The sequence below is a fragment of the Siphateles boraxobius genome, unplaced genomic scaffold, assembly GCF_051911475.1.
Source record: "Siphateles boraxobius isolate OS27281-9 unplaced genomic scaffold, OSU_SipBor_1 12, whole genome shotgun sequence".
In the NCBI taxonomy this organism is placed as follows: Eukaryota; Metazoa; Chordata; class Actinopteri; order Cypriniformes; family Leuciscidae; genus Siphateles; species Siphateles boraxobius.
The window spans coordinates 19,996,152-20,020,068 of NW_027508722.1; the positions used below are offsets into that span (position 1 = coordinate 19,996,152).

The window sequence follows — 23,917 nt, forward strand, 5'->3', positions numbered from 1 at the left end:
TAATGTGATTAAAAGAAGGGGGGGAACCCCAACTTTTATTTAAAAAGGAACACGTTTATCTGATAAGGTGCACAAATATTTAATTGCAAGTTTATGTTGAAGTATAGGAAACAATTTACGCAAGGGTATTTTTATGAACAATTTGCGCACATATTTGTTTTGCTGACCTGATCTTGACCTGTGAATCGCTGAGGGCATTTTCGCAAAACCCTGAACTGATGTTGCGTTATTCACTCCAATCCACAAGGTGGCGTCAAAGATGAGTAGACGGAAGAGTTTTCCCATGCAAAACATGCCACGAAGAGAGAGACCACAGGAGATGTCAACAAAAGCTCTCCTGAAAGTGCTGAAGAATAACGAGCTGAATGTGAACCATTGACTACCAATATCGACCGATTATAGCTCCCTTTCATGAGCATTTAATACAAATCTAACAATGGCAGAAGGAAACACTCTTTCCGGTGTAAATGTTGTGCTTGTTATGGCCTACGGAAGCCTGGTAAGTACCAAACTGCATAGTATTCGTATGATAATAGTTGTATTTTTAAACATGTAAACGGAATACTTGACAACAACAGTAAAGCTGGAGCAATACATGTGTCATTGTCAATAGTCATTACCTAGTTGTTCAGATAAATTAGTATAAGTTGATGTGTATGTTCTCTGTTTATGTCGATTTGTTCTGTTGTCCTTACTGTATTGATCCTACTTTTTCAGGTAAATTAGTATATGTTGATGTGTATGTTCTTTGTTTATGTCATCTTGCTCTGTCATCTGGTTCAGTCATCTTAACGGAACTGTCGTCTCTTTCTGTCATCTGGTTCCGTCGTCTTAAAGGTATAGATTCACCCAAAATTTTACACAACCTCAAGTTTTTCCAAACCCATATGAGTTTCTTTCTTCTGCTGAACACAAAATATATTTGAAGAATGTTTGTAACCAAACAGTTCGGTGGGCCCACAACTGAAGAACACAAAAGAAGACATTTGAACTTCCAATGAGGTCCATCAACTATTTGGTTACCCATATTCTTTCAAATATCTTCTTTTGTGTTTGGAACAACTTGAGGGTGAGTAAGTATGACAAAATAAAAAAATTTGGGTGAACTATCCCTTTAAGACAACGGAACCAGATGACAGAACAAGACAACAGTTCAGATGACAGAACCAAACGACAGATAGAGACGACAGTTCAGTAAAGATGACAGAACAAGATGACAGTTCAGTTAAGATGACAGAACCAAAATGACAGAAAGAGACGACAATTAAGATGACAGAAAGAGACGACAGAACCAAATGACAGAAAGAGACGACAGAACCAAATGACAGAAAGAGACAACAGTTAAGATGACAGAACCAGACGACAGTTCAGTTAAGACGACAGAACCAAATGACAGAACCAGACGACAGTTCAGTTAAGATGACAGAACCAAATCACAGAACCAGACGACAGTTCAGTTAAGATGACAGAATCAAATGACAGAAAGAGACGACAGTTCAGTTAAGATGACAGAACCAAATCACAGAACCAGACGACAGTTCAGTTAAGATGACAGAACCAAATCACAGAACCAGACGACAGTTCAGTTAAGATGACAGAACCAAATCACAGAACCAGACGACAGTTCAGTTAAGATGACAGAACCAAATCACAGAACCAGACGACAGTTCAGTTAAGATGACAGAATCAAATGACAGAAAGAGACGACAGTTCAGTTAAGATGACAGAACCAAATCACAGAACCAGACGACAGTTCAGTTAAGATGACAGAATCAAATGACAGAAAGAGACGACAGTTCAGTTAAGATGACAGAACCAAATGACAGAACCAGACGACAGTTCAGTTAAGATGACAGAATCAAATGACAGAACCAGACAACAGTTCATTAAGATGACAGAATCAAACGACAGTACCAGACGACAGTTCAGTTAAGATGACAGAATCAAACGACAGTACCAGACGACAGTTCAGTTAAGATGACAGAATCAAACGACAGTACCAGACGACAGTTCAGTTAAGATGACAGAATCAAACGACAGTACCAGACGACAGTTCAGTTAAGATGACAGAATCAAACGACCGAACCAAAGGACAGTTCAGTTAAGATGACAGAATGAAATGACAGAACCAAAGGACAGTTCAGTTAAGATGACAGAATCAAATGACAGAATCAGACGACGGTTCAGTTAAGATGACAGAATCAAACGACAGAACCAGACGACAGTTCAGTTAAGATGACAGAACCAAATCACAGAACCAGATGACAGTTCAGTTAAGATGACAGAATAAAACGACAGAACCAGATGACAGTTCAGTTAAGATGACAGAATCAAACGACAGAACCAAAGGACAGTTCAGTTAAGATGACAGAACCAAATGATAGAACCAAAGGACAGTTCAGTTAAGATGACAGAATCAAACGACAGAACCAGACGACAGTTCATTAAGATGACAGAATCAAACGACAGTACCAGACGACAGTTCAGTTAAGATGACAGAATCAAACGACAGAACCAAAGGACAGTTCAGTTAAGATGACAGAATCAAACGACAGAACCAAAGGACAGTTCAGTTAAGATGACAGAATCAAACGACAGAACCAAAGGACAGTTCAGTTAAGATGACAGAATCAAACGACAGAACCAAAGGACAGTTCAGTTAAGATGACAGAATCAAATGACAGAATCAGACGACGGTTCAGTTAAGATGACAGAATCAAACGACAGAACCAGACGACAGTTCAGTTAAGATGACAGAACCAAATCACAGAACCAGATGACAGTTCAGTTAAGATGACAGAATAAAACGACAGAACCAGATGACAGTTCAGTTAAGATGACAGAATCAAACGACAGAACCAAAGGACAGTTCAGTTAAGATGACAGAACCAAATGATAGAACCAAAGGACAGTTCAGTTAAGATGACAGAATCAAACGACAGAACCAGACGACAGTTCAGTTAAGATGACAGAATCAAACGACAGTACCAGACGACAGTTCAGTTAAGATGACAGAATCAAACGACAGAACCAAAGGACAGTTCATTAAGATGACAGAATCAAACGACAGTACCAGACGACAGTTCAGTTAAGATGACAGAATCAAACGACAGAACCAAAGGACAGTTCAGTTAAGATGACAGAATCAAAGGACAGTTCAGTTAAGATGACAGAATCAAACGACAGAACCAAAGGACAGTTCAGTTAAGATGACAGAATCAAACGACAGAACCAGACGACAGTTCATTAAGATGACAGAATCAAACGACAGTACCAGACGACAGTTCATTAAGATGACAGAATCAAACGACAGTACCAGACGACAGTTCAGTTAAGATGACAGAATCAAACGACAGAACCAAAGGACAGTTCAGTTAAGATGACAGAATCAAACGACAGAACCAAAGGACAGTTCAGTTAAGATGACAGAATCAAACGACAGAAAGAGACGGCAGTTAAGATGACAGAACAAGATGACATCTAGATAGATGACGGAACCAGATGACAGAGCAAGATGACATAAACAGAGAACATACACATCAACAAATACTAATTTATCTGAACAACTAGGCAATGACTGTGGACAATGACAAATGTATAGTACAAAGCATTAAGCAGTCGACTCATTTTTGGCACAAATGGAACCCCATAAGTATTGCCCGTGCCAGAATTGCATTTGAGTGTGTATGTTGATTGAACCCTTCTGTAATTCCGCAGGTGTTTGTTCTGCTGTTCATCTTTGTGAAAAGGCAGATTATGCGCTTCGCTATGAAGTCTCGCAGAGGACCGCATGTCCCGTTGGGTCATAACGCACCGAAGGTATGAACAGCTCCTCCTGACAACCCCCCAACAATCATTTTGTCTCTGTAGAGGAGATTTGATTTATTGTAGTATCATCAGCACCTAAATATTTTTGGCCACTGCTGTAAAACAAAATGCCCCCAACAGGACAATAAATGGTAAAAGTATATGTTCTACTCAGGTTCGTACGCAAGGTTTTAAAATACTGAGGTCCCAAGAGGTAAAACTTCTACTGAACTTTGTGAAATAAATGTCTTCATTGTACCACATGCAGTAGCGGCTCCTGGCCATAAATTTAGGTAGGGCAGATTCTGGGTCTAAGAGCAAGTTTATGATATGTAAGCTTTATATCGTATTTGCTGAACAGAACACATCAGACACTTTTTGGTAGAATTTTGAATGTCCTTGCGTTATTCAGACTGAGGGTAACAATGACCTCTAATGATGATTGACAGACTTTAGTATACATGACAAAAGCATAGAATGCCATCTTAGAATTTGCTTTTATGTAGTATTTATTGTGTCGAGTGTTGTTTAGAATATTACAAGTTAGGAATTCCAGTGAGGGAAAAAGTAATGTCTAATCTCAGAACAAACATAAATCACACAACAGAAGGAACTACTGTATATAAAAGCTATTCACATGAGCAGGTTTAAACTAAAGGGTTTATATTCTCATTAATTTGATACGCTACTTCACATAGGAAGAACAGACATGCCAACTAGTAACTGACCTGATGCAGACACTTTTCTCACCACAGATTTACATTGAAAATTTGCGGGGCGCTGTAGAGCTAGGTAGGGCTCCGAGACCGACTGCCCCGCTTAGTATCATAAATACATGCCCGCCGAATCCATTTGCTATATTTTAATATATCTTGCTTACTTTATGACTTAAAATAGTCAAGAAAATCCGAAAAATATTTGATGCAGAATGCTGATCACATTTATATATTTTTTTTATAAATTCAGTGTATATAGAGGTCTATGTTTGGATGAATATTTTGTATTCCTGTGCCCATACAGATGAGCCGCGGCTGACCACATATACTGTATCATCATGCATCTGATTTGTATTGAATTAAAAATATAACTTGCTACTCTTGTGTAAAAATATATGACTTTGATTTTAAAGTCTTGTCTTATGTTGTACTTCTGTTTATACCTCGATGATGATTTTTGTTGTATACTTAGTTTGTAATGCACTGAAGCAAAGTTGCATTTTTTACAGGACCTAAAAGAAGAGATTGACTCCCGTTTGTCTAAAGTGAATGACATTCGCTATGAGCCACATCTGCTCTCTAAAGATGATGATCGACTGAAGCATCAAGGCCAGAATGGTGAGAGAAACAAAGAAGCCCCTAGCAGTTCTCTTTCTAACATTAATGCAGATGTGAAAACTTATGCCTGTGTTTATGTTTGTGCAGGTTGTTATAATTATCTCTTCAGAATGCAAGCGTTAGATGCCATCAGAGACTCTGGTAAGACCCTCTTTTGCCTGTGTGCAGCCCAAGATAATGCCGGGTCAAGATCACGGCTTACTGGAAAGATGTTTTAAAAGAATTTCACATGAATTATTACCATGTTCAGTTTAATTTTGTTTTAATAATCTCATATTTCAGTAAGCTGCCTTATAATGTAGTAGTTTGGATTTTTTTTTTTTTCATTTAGTTTTCACCCTGTCATTATTTTAGTTTTTATCAGAATGTTTTAGTTTGTTTGTTTAGTTTTATTTTAGCTTTAATATTTTAGGACTATTAGGTGGAATTTTTCTAATGAGTCTAATTATCTTTTGAATTTTTCATATGTATATACAGAACAGTTGTAAGGGTTTCATGATTTATAATATGCCATGGCATAATTCATTTGTGGCCATTTTTATTTCATACATTTTATTTATATTTCAGTCAAACAAAATCTTTGTTTTAGTTTTATGTTAGCATTTATAATACTAACATAAATTTCCAAACCAAAATTTTGTAACACTTTATATAATTACCGCTATAAAGTTTAGGGTTAGTCATTGTATATGACTTGGGAAATATTATTACAATTTAAACTGATTTCTATTTGAATATGTTTTAAAATGAAAAGAATAAAATATTTTAAAATGTAATTTAATCTTGTCATGGAGAAGCTGCATTTTCAGCATTATTACTTTATTCTTCAGTGTCAGATGATCCTTCAGAAATCATTTTAATAATCTGATATGATGCTCAAGAAACATTACACAAGAACATAAGCTTGTGAAACACAAAACTGAATGCATGCAGTTGTAGTCTTATCTGATCAGGTTCTGTCCCACCCATAGATCTCCCATTTCACGAGTTGTGTCGCAGTGCCAGTGCTCTGACTGGTCGGCGCTACAGGAAATGGCTGCTGGACCTGCGAAACTCTCATTCTCTGTTCAAGTCGAGTCACAGTACACTCCTAGATCGCTTAGTGGAGGGCTACGACAGCGCTCGCCACGGGACAGGGGTCAGTCCCAGTGTCGTGTGTGTTAATTGGAAATTTACAGCAGGGGGTGCTGCAGGACAATATTTAAGAGGCTTGTGTTCTCTTTCCCATAGATGTTTGGCGAGGCAGAGTTTGTGAAGTATAAGGAAGATCTGGCTGAACTGGCTGATGTGTAAGTTTGATTGTCTAATTTTTGCTGTTCATCGCTCATATATATCAGTTTTCTCACTCTATTCTCTTTTTGTTCCACACAGTGTCAAGACCCACTCCAGCAGCACCAGTCTAAACCAGCAGCACCAGTCAGCAGCTAAAGATCTGACCAGCTCTCCCGGCCCCTCGTCTGCCTCAACCATTCAGGTCACGTACCTGCCTTCATCCGGACAGCGCAGCAAGAGGCCCAAACACTTCCTGGAGCTCAAAAACTTTAAAGATAACTATAATACTCTAGAGAGCACACTTTAGAGAATGAAACCCTTTTGAGGAACTGTGTACATTTAACTCTGAAACTGGGAAACGGAACTGCCGCTTACTGGAAAACCTACACTGGAAAATCCTTAATGTAGAAAAGACCATAGTGGGAGTTGCAGTAAAATGGCCTCAAATCACATTTAGAATTTGAGAATGATTTAAGAATGATGTAAAAAAAACTATGTGATAAATGTCATTGTGAATACTTTAAGAGCAATCCAAGAATGTTATGTTTCTAATTTTATTGTTGTCCTGCCAGAACTCTTACTATTTTCTTATGTTAAAAGTTATAGCCATTTTTTTTTGTGAGAATAGCCTTTAAATATGAAGAGCTCCAGGAGATGAGAACCTTTTAACTGGAATAACTGTTTTGGCACATACACGTGGATTAAAAACAGCTATACGGACATTCATTCTTACACCTTTTTTATACTAAAACAACTTGAGGTTTCCAAATAAGATCCTGTGTCAAAGAAGAGGTGGCCGGCACATCATTTTTTCAAGTGCAATTTTTTTTTTTTTATTAGTTCATGTAAATGTGTGTATAAGGAGGAACAAAGTGCTTTGAGTCATGAATTGATTGTGTTTTTCTGTTATAGTAATGTAGCTTAAAGAGCTATGAGAGGCTGTCTGTGTTGATTTTCACTGTATTATAAAGTCTTATCAGATCTAATATAGTGTCTGCTTTTACCTACACTGACAACAAGACATCATTGGTTACCCTAGTGAAAAAAAAGTATAATTAAGCACAATTTATTCGTATGTACTTTAGTATAACTAAATGTATTTGTTGCACACTATAATTGATATACTTAAAGTCTGTTCAATTGGAACATCTAATTTTGTACTAAGTTCATTTTAGCAGTGCTGAAGTTCAACTAAAGTTGTACTTAATATAGTTAAAATGTGACCCATGAGATAAAAAAAATATATACATTTTACGTTGTTACTATTCATGCAGTAAACGTTCCTGAATTTATTTGACATTATAACTTTTGTGTAATTTTTGAGGACTGGTTTGGATCATTTTAATAATTTGCTTAATAATTCATAATATTTTGACAGCCCAAAGACAGGGTGCAGTCCACATCTCAAAGTCGGATCATTAACGGGCCATTAATGGTAAAAATGTGTTACAATAGTATTAGGAATAAGCTAAAATAATAAAACTTCTGATCAGGTACGTGAATTTCTTTAAGCATTTCAACTGTATGTTGTTTTCTTTATTTATTATAATTACATATATTTACTTTTGTAACTACTTTCTATATGTAAAGCTGCTTTGCAACCATGGAAAATAGTGAAAAGTGCATACAAATGTAAATAAATTTGATTTGAATTAAGAAAAAGCCAACCTGATATTCAAAGTGTGGTTAAATTTGAAAGGGTAAAGGTCATAATTATAAAACTTATTTCATGATTATTTTTTTTAAACTCAAAACACATTTCCTGTAAAGTTTTATCTAGGCTATATATTCAACAAGTAGAACTCAAGTACAGTTCATTATATTGTACATTTAATCATAACAGGTAAACAAAGGATTCAACAAAAATAAATGACTGAAGTAGTACTTAAATATTTAACTAATTAAATGATTTTATTTGCAAATTGCTCATTGTTACATTTGCGCTGTCAGGCAAAAGTTGTGTTTGGAAATTCTGCCCTTACAGCAGCTGTTAGCAGAAACAAGCTCCTGGAGGGCCACTGTCCTGCAGAGTTTAGTTCCAACCTGCTTCAGCACACCTGCCTTTGTATATTCAAGCGATCCTGAAGAGCTTGATGAGCTGATTCAGGTGTGTTTGATTAGGGTTGGAACTAAACTCTGCAGGACAGCGGCCCTCCAGGAGCAGGATTGAAGACCTCTGAACTAGATGTTTCAGTTCATACCTCACATTTTCTTTGGTTTTCACAAAAATAAAGTATCATATAAAAAATTACATAGCATTATCTAAAAATAATTCATCATTCTCACGAGAGAAAAACAAACACATGGTGAGACTTTAGCTGCAATGAGTTTCTAGACTAAGGTTTCCTCAAATGTGCCAAATCTGCAACACAGGTTTCCAATTGTGTGCACTCTAGTTCGGTTGTTTAGCAAAAGTACAGCAAAACCGATTGTTGGTTAGTGTGATGTCATTGGCTTGTCAATGGGAGTCCAAGTTTAGCTTCGGCGGTTACAGTGTTTTAAAGTCATGTCAGAAAGAATGTATTTATGAGATGAAATGCAAATGAACATCAGCACAACTCGTAATTGTCAGTTTTGGTAACTTGACTTTCCGAGTTAGGTGAGTGACGCAGTGAGAAAACATGTTTGATCCTTCATGTTGAAATCATTCTAATAGGCTTATCTTATTTGTGAGACTCACATGTATTTCCATACGAAATAAACACACTGGAGTGTTTGTGACGGTGGTCAGATTCCACGGTACCTCTCCATATCATAAAATTTTGATAGGTATGCATTACATTGTCTTTAAGATGCCATAAAACCAACCAACCATATAACCATTACCTACTTTTCCCTTTTTGATACGAAAAAAAGGCAAGACAACAACATTCATGAAACTAGTTTATTTAAATACAATACTCAAAACGCCATTAATTCAAGCGTAACAAACCACTCGTTTTTTACTACAAAAATAATATTATTACAAAAAAATAAAAGATGTTACATGCTTATCTGAAGCCTTTCTAAGGATTTCACATCAAGGTTAAAGTTCACACATAGAGAAAATATACACAAAACTATCTACAAATGTGAAGGTGGATAAACATGGTGATGGAATGCATATTTGAACACACCCCTGTCCAGAATTAAATTAAGTATAAGTATAAATAATCCATGTTGTGATATTATTAACTGTTCACATGGCACTATTTGAGTTGAGCAGGTGCTCTGGCCAATCACATCAGTTTTCTAACTAGGTGCTATAAAATCAGTTTACTGAATGTTGGAAATGGCTAACTGAGTAACTGCAGCGGTTGGCTCGACTGAATAACAGGGGTCACACTGTCTTCTACTGGCCCGAACTGGCTCAGTAGAGGACAAGTGTTACATTCTTTCAATCTAATGGAACACTCACAAGGCATCTTTGTTTTTCATAGAAGGCGAGTCATTGGATTCTCCCTACTGTGTCTCTTTGGTTGAGAAAAGCGTGTAGATGAAGAATAAATATGTGTTGCAGTTTTCTGTTTCAAGATAAGCTTGTCATAACTCACTGTCTCCCCTTCAGTTCTTTCAGCACTGTCAGTTATAAGTGTTATTCGAGATAAACAAGGAACACTGCTGTTCCTGATCGCTTTCCCTGGCCAATGCCACAAAACGCATTTTCCAGCCTTAACTTAGATATAAATAGATACAATGAAGATACGAAAATACTTCATCTTTCTTTACTTCATATTCCTTCAAATAAAATAAAAATGTTTTCCCATCTGTTATCGTCTCTATAATTTGTCTAACTCAGAAAAAGACCCCTTAATTCCCGAGCTAATACCGAGGGAGATTACGAGAGATAAAGAGAGCTCAATGAGGGTGTTTAGCAACAAAACCAGTCTGTCCATTAATATTGGGTGAAAGGCATCTTCAGAGGGCCAGCCTCAAATAAATACTAAAATATCCCCAGCGTCCATCTAGAAACACTTCACACTTCTTACAAAAATGAAAATGAGTTCTTGTTTTCTTCACTTTTCTTCATAAAAATGGATATGTTCACTTTAACAGTCCCTGTTGTGTCAAACCTACATTGATTATTCATAGTACATAATTCTAGCAATAACAGTAACAGACCTCTGCATAGTTAGAAGTATACATGGGGAGAAGGCCTTTAGACATTAAAGCATTGGTGTGTCCTTTGGTGAAGGTCATTTGTTTTGCTAGTGTCCAGCCTGATACTGGAGGATGGTGCGGTTTTCACAGCAGTGCTGTGATGTTGCTGTGGTAACATTCATGATTTAATTTCAATGACTTTGATGAAGGGCAGACTCTTGTTGGTCTGGGTGGAAGGTCTCAGAGGCTTGCTGTGGAGGAGACATAAATTGACTATGAATTTGTGCTTGTATGTCTGTTATCAAGTATATGTGACCATTTGCATAACATAATTTGCGTGTAGCTATCGGGATAATTTGCATGTCTTACCTGTAGACAATCTGCGCATTGGCGTCTGATGGCAGGTATGAATTTGACCTTTGACTCCCCAGGTAGTAATCCATCTGATCGCGCATTTGTTTGTTCTGTGAGCAAAGCACATTCACAAAGGTCAGACATCAGGAAAGACTCATGGGATCACAGATAAAAGGGTGAATTAGCTGAATTATTTTTGTATATTGGGATAGAAATTTTATTTTATTTATATATATATATATATATAAAAATAAAAAAAACTTGGGTGCATTTTCAACAGTAATTCGTGAAATTATGATCAAATGATGGAGAGGAGAATTATAACCATACCCGAGAGATTCTTTTTCAAAACCAGTTCTGTGTTTTTAAAAAATCGGAGCTGAATTACTCTTATCTATTCTTTTTAGGTAATCAACCAGTGTAGTCCAATTCCTGAACAAATTATTCTAAAGAGCTCTTTTTTTGTGCTGTGTGTGAATCAAACACACACAGCACAACTAAGACTCCAATGAAACAAACACATGCAGCTTAAATCAGTGTAGTAACTAACTTGTTCATATGACCCATTATACATTTTGTCAGTAGTATTTTATGCTTATGTATGCATTTGTGTCAGTAGTATTTTATGCTTATTATTAAATGAAATGTTACCACATTTTCACTTATATACATATATACATTACTGGAGTACGCGTTACAAGAAAATACTATTACGGTGTTTAATTCAATGTGCTACTTGTGTTTCTTTGTAATTATTTGTGAAATTGCAAATCGTTGTTAAAGCCAATTAATGGATTGGACTCTGTGAAAAGTCACAAAAAGTCATTGTAAACACACCTTTTGAAAGAATTGTTTAAATGTATTTATTATTGTAAAAAAAGAAAGAAAAATACTTCAGTAAAAAAATATTTATGGAAAAATTAAAGGGATAGTTCACTCAAAAATGTTGCCGTCACTTATTCATGTTGTTCCAAACTTGTATGACTTTCTTTCCTCTGTTGAACACAAGAGAATATATTTTGAAGAATGTTGGTAATCAAACAGTTGATGGTAGCCATTGACTTCTATAGTAGGAAAAAAGAAATGCTATGGAAGTCAATGGCCACCGTCAATTGTCTGGTTACCAACATTCTTTAAAGGGACATTGTGTAGGAATTTTTCCCATCTAGCGGTGAAATTGAATTTTGCATTCAAACGAATTGTGGTCTCCAGCGCCTCGCTTTTTCAAATGCGTGTTGCATCTACGGTAGCTGTCATGTACCAAGAAGCTATGACAAACATATGCTGTATTAAAATATATTCTTATCGAATTTCTAGGTTACATAAAAAGTAAACTTACAAACCAATTCAATTGCTGCTATTCATCAAAGAGCCTGTTTAACTTCTAACTATAAATGTTCTACTGACTATAAATGTTCTACTGTCTATATAATAAAGTACACAACCAAGCAATGAAAAAAGCATGTCATTAAGACTGTAATATTGATTTAGCCTACCTGTCGAGGAGAAAGCAGGCAACTTCAGTGTTTCTTTTGAAATCTTTCTCCACCTGGAAAAAGCTATCCTGACATTGACTCTTGTTTTTAGTAATCTCCGGTCACGTTTCCTTTTACGTTCAATTTTGGACTTTTTTTGCGACGAGGATTTCTTCTCCTGAGGCTCGGCATATGTATGCCATTAAAAATAACAGTGCAATGCAGCCTTTTAAACTTGCTGGAGCAGTGAAAGGTGCCTCTCACTGCTCTGCTCCTCCGTTTCTGCTGCTTTCAGTTACTGGCTGCTGGCTCTGAACGAAAACGTGTTGTGAAAACGCGTTTGCCTAGTACTTTTTGAACCTCTCTGCTATTATAGTTTTTCAAGATGGTGGAACGACATGGAAGCCTCCGTGGACCTACCCGTCACATGTATATAAAGATAATAAATTCTTCGTTTACGAGGATAAGTCAGATAATTGGCAGAGGTATTTGTACACCATTGAGGACATATTTATGAATAAAAATATTGATTTTAGATAATAAAATACCTAAAAAACTACACATAGTCCCTTTAAAATATCTTCTGTCATGTTCGACAGAATAAAGTAACTCATACAGCTTTGGAACAACATGAGGGTGAGTGATGATGACAACATTTTCATTTCTGGGTGAACTCTCCCTTCAAGGAACCAGAATAAGTCATAGGAATTGGAACAAGAACCAAAATCGTTGGTAATTGTGAATCCCACCAAGATGTGTGTTTATCCTGTAAACTGACCTCTGCCTCCAGCATGGCCACCTTCTCCTCCAGCTCTCTGATCACTCTGTCTCTCTCCTGAATCACCATGCGCGAGTTCTGAAGCTAAACAGCACAACGATGGAAAGATGGTGTGAGAAAGTGAACCTAATATGACAAATGTTTGTGTGAGTGTGTGTGCGTGTGTGTGCAGTGCACAAGTACCTGTTCAATCATTTGCCGTAGTTTTCTCTGTTGACTCTTGAGCATGTCATCCAAGTGATGAATCTTCTCTTTCAAAATCGCATTTTCCCTTTCCAGCTCTTCTAACCTGTTACATGATAAGGCAACTGTTTAGAGCAACGGCCAGTTGATGTTTAAAGTTAAAAAAGACAACATTACATGACAGAATCAGTAAGTCATGACTCTCACCTCTCCCTCCCTGCATGGCCCTCCTCCCTCAGTTCGTGCAGCTGCAGGACTTCAGCTTGTTTGGTCATGAGCTGGTCTCTGAGGGAGGAGCTCTCCTGCTCCATGCCGCCCATGAGACGTTGAAGGTCTTCGATCTGCTGATCCTGCTGCTCCTTGCTGTGCTGAACCTTCTTCAGATACTCACTCTGCTCAGATAACTGCTGCTTATACTGACGCGCCTCTGCCTAGAAGAACACGAACAAAGACAAAAAAAGAGTTGAATCACAAAGCAAAACTATTACACAGCTTTCTGAAATACTCAAATCTGATTTGTTAAACATAGGATTCTGTGGAGAAATATTGTTTTGTACAATGAGCCCTAAACTATATATCTAATCGTTGGCCCTTTCAATCTCATACTTCTTATGGTAAGTCTTGAATAGAACAGCTTGTAAACAATTTGTCACCTGATATAACATTGAAATGAATAAAAATAACTCCTAATTATGTCAAATAGTGCCTAAAAATTCGATATTTTAACAGGCCAACTAGTTTTTGATAAAATCGCCCTATATTGATGGATTATAAGTAAGCAGTCATTCTAAACATGATTATTGAAAATTACTGAAAATGTAATGCTTGATGATGCTTTGTGTCAGGGTCCTGATCACTATCAGGGTAAACAGTATTTTACATTATTTTTTACATGTATTTAATTTGGCAGATGACTCCTTATCAAAACAAACACATTTGTACAACAGAGAAAGTTTCAGGAAGTTGAAAATATTTAAAAGTTTCAATCTGTTTAATTTTTTATGGTATAATTTTGACAACAGCTGTTTGCTTAACACTGAAATCCTTAAGATGCAAGCAGTAGCCGATTACGAAACGGAACGTCATCATGAAAGAATGTGCGATCTCACCCCTGTTCTTTCCAAACCTGGATCTGATCCAGTTGACCAGAGGGAATGTCTGGCACAGTATTAGTACAACTGAACTCTCACCTTCTCTGAGGACAGTCTGACAAAAGTTCCTTTGAATGCTCTATATAAGATTAATAACATTAGGATCCTTGTACACTATGAAAGAAACAAATGCTAAGAAGTGGAAGTTACTAACCAGCAGTTGTTCTCTATCTTCCTGGTGTTTTTTCTCGGCGTCTTGGAGTTGACCATACAGACGCTTACTGGCCTCCCTCATCTTCTCCTTTTCCTGCTCATCCACACTATCCTGGAGAGACAGAATATAGCAACAAAATGTTAGTGAAAACAATCTGGAATTTGTTTGGTGAGAGTCGAGTTTGTTTGTATGTGTGTTCATGTACTTCTTGTCTTGCATTAGTTATGCAACATAGTGTTTTAAGCAATAAAAAAATAGTGACAAACTGTGTTTAATTATAAACCAAATCACACAGTCACACAAACAAAATATATGTCCTAAAAAATTTCCACTGAAACACGCCCACATTACTCCCGGCAGTTATTTATAGACATGCGTGAGTGCGAGTGGACAACGTAAGTTCGAGAGAAAGAGGGAGGGATCTTCTCTGTACGTGCGTCAATAGGGTGTGTTCTAACAGTGTTACACTGATGTACTGTATGCTGTCATAGCTCAGCTTTTCCACCCATATTCCTGTTCTAACTACCCAGACACACACATCCCCCTGGGAGGCTAATCCGCATTATTCATTCCTAAAAAGAATCTGCTGCCGCCACATTTAGTTTCATCAAGCAACAAAAGACAAGAATGTGAAGAATGTGAGAAACGTTAAAACCTGTTGAACAAATACCAGCGATTAGGGAGAACCAAAGATAATTATTGCAGGTGGCTTAACATGTTTCCCGAGCTGTGCGTTTTTGTGTGGTTTCCTTGGTGATTAATTCTTCATTAGCTCCTGGATAACACAAACACTAACGGGTGTTTACCGCTGCAGGTTTGTTGATGTGCTTTGTACTAGCAGATTGTGGAGATTTGTTAATGAAGGTGTGAATAAGCAATTACCTAAATGAAAAAAACTATTATCACCCAAAGGAGACAGATTTTAATCACAGCACATTATATAACATGACTGCTCTGAAGCACGCTGTTCATTACAAACAGAAGGAGAGTATTTACATCGGAGCTGGTTCATAAATCATCTTTTGCTTTAAATCTAATAATGTCAGCAGGTTTATATGAGGGTTAGGTTTGGGTTTAGGGGAATAAAAAAATTAGGGATGCACAGATAACATTCTTAGCGATATTGATAACCTGAAAATTATTGTCATGTTAAGTCTGATAACCAATAAATTTAGATAAATAAATACATTTATTTTTAAAATTAGATTCTATTTTGTCTAAATGAATTAAAAATAAAACAATAAAAGCTCAAATAAGTTGTTTTAACTCTAAAAATGAATTTAGGCATCACAATATAATGTTCTGTATGAAAAATGCATATTCATTTAAATATTTGCTGAAGATTGCTTTAGTGTTTTGTTTTTTTATGATTGAATGATAATTTAAATATAAAAATACTGAAAATAAGCATGCACAATTAAATTTATAATATCAACTTGATAACCTGTGTGTGTGTGTGTGTGTGTGTGTGTGTGTGTGTGTGTGTGTGTGTGTGTGTGTGTGTGTGTGTGTGTGTGTGTGTGCAATGCAACAGGGCACATTAAACTCTCACCTGTCTCTCTAAGCCGTTCAGTGTCTGTGTAAGTACGGAATGAGTGCCATTAATTTTTCTGGGACCAGCACCAGATAACACCAGCTGAGGGTGAGAAAATGAGAGTTAGTTAACATTTTATTGTTAATCTAGCTTTGAAGAACATGTATATCTGCAGATTGATGTAATTTCTTGTCTCACCTTGTGTTCTGTTCTGTGACTTTTAGCTGCCATCTGCTCTCTGAGGTTCTTTAGACAATATCTCACCTGCACACAGTACAACACTGTTAAAACACATGTTCTGAAAACATAGAAAAGTGGGAAATGATACTGAGGATTTTTGTTCTCACCTCCTGTATTTGTGAAACTTCCTCTGAGAGCATCTTTAGGCTCTGTTGGTGTCTGACTTGTGCTTCTTTGCGGTCTTCAAGGTATACCTGACAAGTAAACCCAAAGATTTTAGAAAATATAAGCATTGACATCGCTGATTTCAACAAGTGCCTGAATGAAATTTTAGTCTAATTCTGCTCATCTAGTTTAGGCAGAACTACAAATTCTATTATAGTTTTACATTACAGGTCAAACTTCCAGATGTACATGATCCATAATTAAAATTTAAAGACACCCACCTTGATTACCTCACCCTGGTCCTCAGACGGCTTGATCAGATCAGTCTTCAGTGGCTGCCCCTCATAGGTTGGTTGTACCAAGGCAAAAGCTCTGCCAATTGGCTGGAATGGCATGAAAAATACATATTAAATGCCAATAGTATATGCATAGTATGTCTATTAACTGCTCTTTTATGTCTTGCGACACTAAATAGAATGATGTCTTAATTGTCTAGAATTTACATAGTCATTCAGTTAAATACTGTCTATTTTTTCAGAATCAAAACTTTACATTTGCATGTCTTTGCAGAAAACAAGGGCCCCTTTCTAAATGCAAAGTATAAATAACTCTGACACACAAAGGGTAGCAGGAAACCCCTAAAGAGCAAGAATGGACGCAGATGTGGGAAAAGGGACATGGAAAGTTATGCAATTTCTGGAATCTGAAACAATGAGCCTCTGGTCCTACAAGCACCTCCCCTGGAACACAGCCACATGCTCCTTATGTTTATAGAGCTTTGGCAGATAGACAGTGAAAGAGAAACGGACCAAAGAGAATGTGCATGTGTGGGAGGAGGGGACAGCAGCATTTGTCCAAATTTCAATCTTAACCATTCTATTTCATCAGAAACGATCTTAAAACAGGGCTTTAAGTGTAAAATACCGAACTTGTCCTTTAAAACATGCAAATGGTATCTGATGTGATCTAAATCTAAATTAACATAAATATGTATAAAAATAAGCATAAATATTAGACAGCAAATTAAGTCAGGCTCAATAAAAGTCAAGTCAAGTCACCTTCATTTATATATTGCTTTTAACAATATAGATTGCTTGAAAGTAGCTTTACAGTGATAATAGAACATTAAAGTGACAGAGATTGTTTTGGCTTTAGAGCAGCTCTAGAATAATGTAGCTGGACTAATACTAAAGTAATTCTAACTGTCCTGGTATTATAGTGGAACATTCTGGTATAACTTCAGCTAAAGCATAAATATCAGAGATTCAATGCAGGAATGGTTTCAAACAGGCACTTATACATTCTTATAAAACCTTCCCAGAATCAGAAACAGTTCAGTCAGTCATATATTTTAAAATCTTACTTAAATGTAAAAAAAATAAAAAAAATAATTGAATTTGACATCTGCAAATGTCACTACTAGATCATCTACCGTTCATCTATTTACTAGACGTGAAACAGAAAGAAACATATATTAACCTTCTCCGTGGAAAGCTGCTGCCGCTGGTGCTGGTTCTGCTCGTGGAGAGTCAGTCTGAGCCTTCTGTGCCCGTCCTGAATGATGGCATGAAGAGAAGCAAAAATATGAGTGAGGGATGCAACAAAGAGACCGTTATAGAGAGCGAAAGGGTGGGAGCTGTATGGATGAGGGGAACATGTGGGGAGGAGAAACTGAGTAATGCCCTCTGAGAGAGAGAGAGAGACTGACTGGAGGCCAATGGCCCATTAAAGTTTGGCATGAAGGTCTGTGGTTACTCAATGTGAAAGAAAAAAAGTGAAAGCGAAAGGCATTTACAGTCCAGTCTCTAGGATGTATACAAAATCTGATTTGATTCATTCTCATGCTTCTGGAAAATGCTTGAGCCTTGCAGGCTTTGCCAAAACTTTGTATTTTTTGAATGTAAATTTAAATCGTCACAAAAATGGAGGCGGGATGCCACAAATCTAAACGGAACAATGCACTCCAGCGCAGAACGGAATGTCACCATGACAACCCAGACACCCATCGACAACATAAACTATTTCTGTTAGACACAGGAAGAGGCAAAGCAGAGACTATAAAGCTTTGGCAACAACACAAACAGATCAGAGGAAACACTTGTAAACAACACATACGATAACATTCACTTAACCAAATTAAGAGATATTGAAGGTAGCCTGTTATTATAACTGTATATGGTTTTCAGGAACATAATCTGATCAAATAAATAAAACAATGACGAGTGGAAAAATTAAACCAACCACAGATGGATGGATAAATGTGTGTGTGTGTGTCCATGCATGAATCCAGAAGAGTCTGCTGACTCTAAAAGTAGTGTGAGTGAGTCATGGTGGGACGAGATGTCCTGAAAAAGACTGTGTGGCAGACACCATGCACAAACTGTGACATATTTATCAAATATGTGTGAAACAGGCCTGAAATGACTGTGAAATTGTCCATGGTCATTACTGGGGCGAAGATCAAGTGGCTTAAAAGTCCGAACAAAGGTGAAGGAGGACATTACACATTCACATAAGACACATTCCAGTCACACTCTATTAGATTAAACGTGATTCATATTTACTGTCATTAGGGCAGTTGTTATTTAAGTAATATAGGAGGCAATAGAATGGTTGATTGTAAATGACAAGGAATATGAAAATAGGAGGAGACATGAGTGAATGGGGTATAATAGGAGATGACTGTTACAGTGCAGTTGACATTACAGAGAAGCTGCAGTGAGTTCACTATAATAGTACAAATGTACAAGGATGATATAGTTATAGGCAATAACGTGACAAAATATGAGATCCAAAGTGCATTATAAATGAGAAATTTTTGTTTTTACTTTGATCAAGGACTGACTCAAGCTAATACAGCTCTATTTATTCAAGTTATTTTACTTGCAAATCAGTGTCTGACACTAAGGAAGAGGCTACAACTTTTTAAACAAGTTTTTATCAAACAATATATTTACTCTGAAAATGTGGTCTATTTTATGGCAACCAACTCAAGGGAACAGGAATATGTGTGGTTACAAAATGATGTTTGACAGATGCAGATCAAATAGTTGCGGCTCACCAACTTTTTTTTCTTTTGAAGCGAGATCATGAGAAAACATATTATGTTATGTCAAGATCAGGAAAAAAAAATAGTCTTGGTGGCAGAAAAAGCTTACAGTTCACAGAAACAGCAACAGTAAACACTGATAGTAAAATAATACATACTGTATATATGTGTACAGACCTCCAAAGTTCAGCTTTTACACAATACTATATGTACTGTTACTGTACCATATGGCGACATACATGTTTTATCACAGTATGATGATATAGAGTACTGTATCCTGTATGTGAAAAAGACGTCGACAACAAACTAACAATAGCATGATGCAATGCAGTTCAACAAACCACAACAACACACTCAGCAGTTGAAATTTTGGTCGATTACAAAGGACTTTATGGTCAAAAACATTCCATGTAAGGCTGGAAGGTACACACTTTTGTATTACCTGTCATCAAGAGGGATTTTAGAATTAGTCTAGTGATGCAAGTTTGCGAATGCAAGCTGTCAAAGTAAAAAAAAAAAGATCTATTATTATTGTAATGCCTACTAAATCACTTGAGAAAACACAGCCACACCTCAACCCACCTGGCCAAAACAACACTTTTATCATAATCCCATAAACAAAACAAAACAACAATTACACTACCAGGATGATCGGCAGAAGAGACGGAAGGCAACTGAATACTCAGTATAAACAAAACAATGACATAAAGAATCCACAAAACCTTTTTAGGACTGTATACAAACTCATAATAATGAATTATGCATTAATATATTTACCTGAGGTAGGCTACCATCGCAAGAATGTCCTGCAATTGTGTGCGAAATGGGTGTTTCCATTGAAGCAAAGCAGCATTTAGAGTCGAGCCAGCCAAGTTCAACACCACACCTCAACCCAAGAAAGCAACAACGCAACAAAGGCACTCAACACACACACCCTGCAAGATGACACGCAACCGGCACTAAATAATCACGCCTGTAATGCGAGAGGATTAAAAAAATCTACGTGTAAAGCAGTTTGTGAGGATTCTGCTTGAGGCATCAGAACAACAGCCTATTCATTACAACATAGCACCACATACAAAAACTCTCCTATACCACAACATAGCTCATTAAAATGGACACAAATACACACACAAAGCTTCTGGCTGAGCAAACACTGTCACACAGGAATAATCGTTATTCAGAGATTATATAACAGCTGTGTAAGATTTGTATATTTTGTGTACCAAGGAAATCGAGAAAAACAGAGAGGTGGTGGCACCCAGGTATTAAGACAGCAAACAGACGATTAATAAAAGATGGAGAGAGAGAGAGAGAGAGAGAGAGAGAGAGAGAGAGAGAGAGAGAGAGAGTGCAATAGCGTTTGTTCACTGAAAATCAAACCAGGTCAGAGTGAAACCTGAACACAGGTGTGAGGTACAAAGGGGAGAGAGACACACAGGACATAGAGAAAGGGATGGGTGATGAAGAGAGGGAAAATCTAGAGATTGTTCGAGAGCCGTGAGTGGAATGTGTCACTGGATACAGGCCTCTGGACCCCTCAAAGAGACAGACAAAAGACTTGGCTAATCACACAAGCGTTTTTCCTCGGTAAGATGTAATGGTCACGCGAGAAATCTGAATAGCTGCTGAAACCTGAGACTGTACATAGACAATGGTGACTTTATACAAACACTGAATCTGAGTGAACTGAAACATTAAAAATGGCATCATAAATCTCAATGTTAGAACAAGAAAAACTGGGATACATTTCTAATAAAATATTTATGAAATAAACTTGAAGTACTTTATAAAGGTTTATAAATACTTCACAAATATAAAGTTTATGAAATGCCAAATGTCATTGAATGAATAAATTTGAAAAAATAGCTAAAGGAGATGTTTTAAATGGAAGTTTGTACTTAAATGTTGTTCATAATGTGTTGCTATATCAAAAACATTTGCACAAGTTGCCATATCACAAAAGTCCCCCTTGGGCTCTTCTTTATGTTGTTATATTAAGCTTTATTTTGTTGTATCAATATTCAATAAACTGAGATATTTGTTTTCTAACTAGAAAAACATTTTGATTGCACAAAACATTGCACACTAACTCTGATAATCAATAAATAAGTTTACATTAGTAATAAACAATGATTTACGACAAACCTTAAAATTAATTATTGTTCAAGTCCTTCCAGTGTTGACGAGACAAAACAAAACATAAGATAATTTAACCACAATGTTCTGTGGAACTTTGTCACCTCAAGGCAACACAGCAAGCCAACTTTTCACATGTGTACAAAATACATATTTGTTGCTGCACTGTATATCACCCTAATGACTATCATAGTTAGGTACTAGGCATAATTTGTCCTTTCACAGAAGTCACATAGAGGGAGTAAATACAGGTTAGAAGTTAAATATTTGTTGTTTGTCCCCTAAACCTAAGCCAAATGTGAAAGAGGCATTTATAGAGGGAGTGGTAAATGAGCAAAATGGAGGAGAGAGAAAGTAAATATACAGACACAGCTGGTTGAACAAAGGTTTTTAAAAAAAGAAAAGGGAAACAAGTTACATAACCAAGGTTAAACTTGCAAAAACAATATACCTACAAAAAGCTTTTGTTGGTTTTCCCTCCACATGAAAAAGTGAAAAAATGTATTTTGATTTGTTTGCTTTTTCTTTTCCAAATCATTTTAAAATAAGATAAAGTGAAATTTTTAAGCAAAAAGTTCACCCTAATCTACTAGAGAACTACAAGAAATCATTAAAAGTCATTTCAGAAGGGAATCTTTAAGCATGTGACTCTAAAGAATGCATCTCAAATGGTCTTTGACCTTGTAATGCTTGACGAGTTGAGAAAGAAGTGCATCATTTTCTGTTTTCATATTTGCAAACGAAATACATGCAAAAACTGTAGCTGCTGAAAAACATACAATACGGTGCTTTAAGTCAGACTTGAATAGTCAAGTCAGAGTGAATGGTTATCAAGTTATAAAAGAGAAGGAGACCTGCCACAATCAAGCAAATACTTGAGCCTTATCTCTCTTCCTATCTTCTAGCACAGACCTTCCCATTATATAGCCTATATTCTGTGGAACAAAAAGAGGCCATAAAAAATAAGGGCACAAGGCTGCCCAGCAACACTCCTGGATGGAAATATCAAGTTAATAATCATCTAATTCATTATAACTTTTTATATACAGAACTTTATATACTGGTGATTTAACAGACACAGATATAGCTGGCATTTGGCTTAACTATCCTCCATGTTGGCAGAAATTCCTCTCACAGTTTATTAGTGAAACCAAATATCAAGTAAGTGACATTAAACCTGATTAACCATCTGTTGTGCACACAGAGAAGATCAAGTGGAGGTAAATGAGGTTTAGTGCAGTTTGACACTATAGCAAATAGTATTTATTGATTAACATAGTGTTAATCTATAAAGAGTCGCACTTAGATATTTTGACGATATAAAACTTAATTTTGACAATATAAATTAATCAATTAAGCACTAAAGTTAAACCATTTAAATAAGTGGTAGACAATTTCCCAACCAGGAACACAGAGCAGGAAGAAATGCCTAACAGGGGATCAAAGTTCTCTTTTATGAGTAGGCTATGTTGAGAAAATGACCCAGAAACCTTTGTCAAGATGTGTAGACATTTTACCTTAATTTTATTAAAACTTTATTTTATTTTACTACATTTTACTCATGCTTATTCATACAAGAAGACTATGTGTAGATAGCCTATCAACTTTATTCAGACCTGTGCAAAGATGCAGGTACATTTAAATAAAACAAACACACACAAACAAACGAACACATTTGAGGTTCTATATTAAACAATAAGTAGTGAATAAATTGGTAGCCTACATACCATTCGGTCATCCCATCTGATTTCATCAAATGTGCACATACTCCCCATTCGATTCATTGTAGCTGAATGTTTCTACACTAAAAAGACAATAGTGCTTCAGTAAATAAAGTAAAATAACAGCAGAAGTTGAATATCCCACTGCGCGCGCGAGCTCGTCGGTGTTGTGTTTTGTTCTTATCTAGTCATACGCTGAATAATAAATAGCCTCGGTGCAGGTTTAACGGCTCGCTGCAAGGTTTTGACAGACTCTCCCCTCCTTCTCACAGGTTTCACGGGTCGTTAACGCGTCAGAGTGAAAACTGTCGTGTGACATCATTGCTTCGGCATCCCTCTTGCGTTTGTTTCGCCTCAGCCTGCGGGAACAGTGTCATGTTGGGTGTTTCACCTGAGCGACACGATCTCATCCCTCTGTCCCGAGGATACGGAAAATTAAGCATAGGATTCGACATAAATCTACTAAGTTACTCGGTTTCTTCAGAGTGATAGCTGGGAAATGACAGGCCATATATAGCAAAAGCCTGCTGAAAGCAAAAGA

The 23,917-nt window shown here is 36.6% G+C and overlaps 2 protein-coding genes across 4 annotated transcripts; one reads left to right on the forward strand and one right to left on the reverse strand.

Moving 5' to 3' along the window:
* Window positions 1-263: 263 nt before the first annotated feature.
* Window positions 264-7,399, forward strand: ltap1 (lipid transport auxiliary protein 1). Its single transcript, XM_077210738.1, has 7 exons — window positions 264-499; window positions 3,718-3,819; window positions 5,033-5,141; window positions 5,229-5,282; window positions 6,113-6,279; window positions 6,372-6,430; window positions 6,513-7,399. The coding sequence occupies exons 1-7, from the start codon at window positions 437-439 to the stop codon at window positions 6,718-6,720; spliced, it is 762 nt and encodes a 253-aa protein (XP_077066853.1). The 5' UTR covers window positions 264-436; the 3' UTR covers window positions 6,721-7,399.
* Window positions 7,400-9,283: 1,884 nt separating this feature from the next.
* tuft1a (tuftelin 1a) lies at window positions 9,284-23,911 on the reverse strand. Of its 3 annotated transcripts, none has more exons than XM_077211153.1 (12): window positions 23,383-23,911; window positions 17,947-18,021; window positions 16,749-16,850; window positions 16,470-16,556; window positions 16,321-16,386; window positions 16,141-16,224; window positions 14,589-14,699; window positions 13,491-13,714; window positions 13,284-13,389; window positions 13,101-13,184; window positions 10,863-10,957; window positions 9,284-10,744 (listed from the first exon to the last, which is right to left on the reverse strand). In XM_077211153.1, the coding sequence occupies exons 1-12, from the start codon at window positions 23,437-23,439 to the stop codon at window positions 10,672-10,674; spliced, it is 1,164 nt and encodes a 387-aa protein (XP_077067268.1). In that variant the 5' UTR covers window positions 23,440-23,911; the 3' UTR covers window positions 9,284-10,671. The 3 variants fall into 3 exon arrangements, with proteins under 3 accessions (XP_077067268.1, XP_077067258.1, XP_077067276.1); XM_077211143.1 differs by lacking the exon at window positions 23,383-23,911 and adding an exon at window positions 20,294-20,477; XM_077211161.1 differs by lacking the exon at window positions 23,383-23,911 and adding an exon at window positions 19,959-20,009.
* Between the last annotated feature and the right edge of the window lie 6 nt (window positions 23,912-23,917).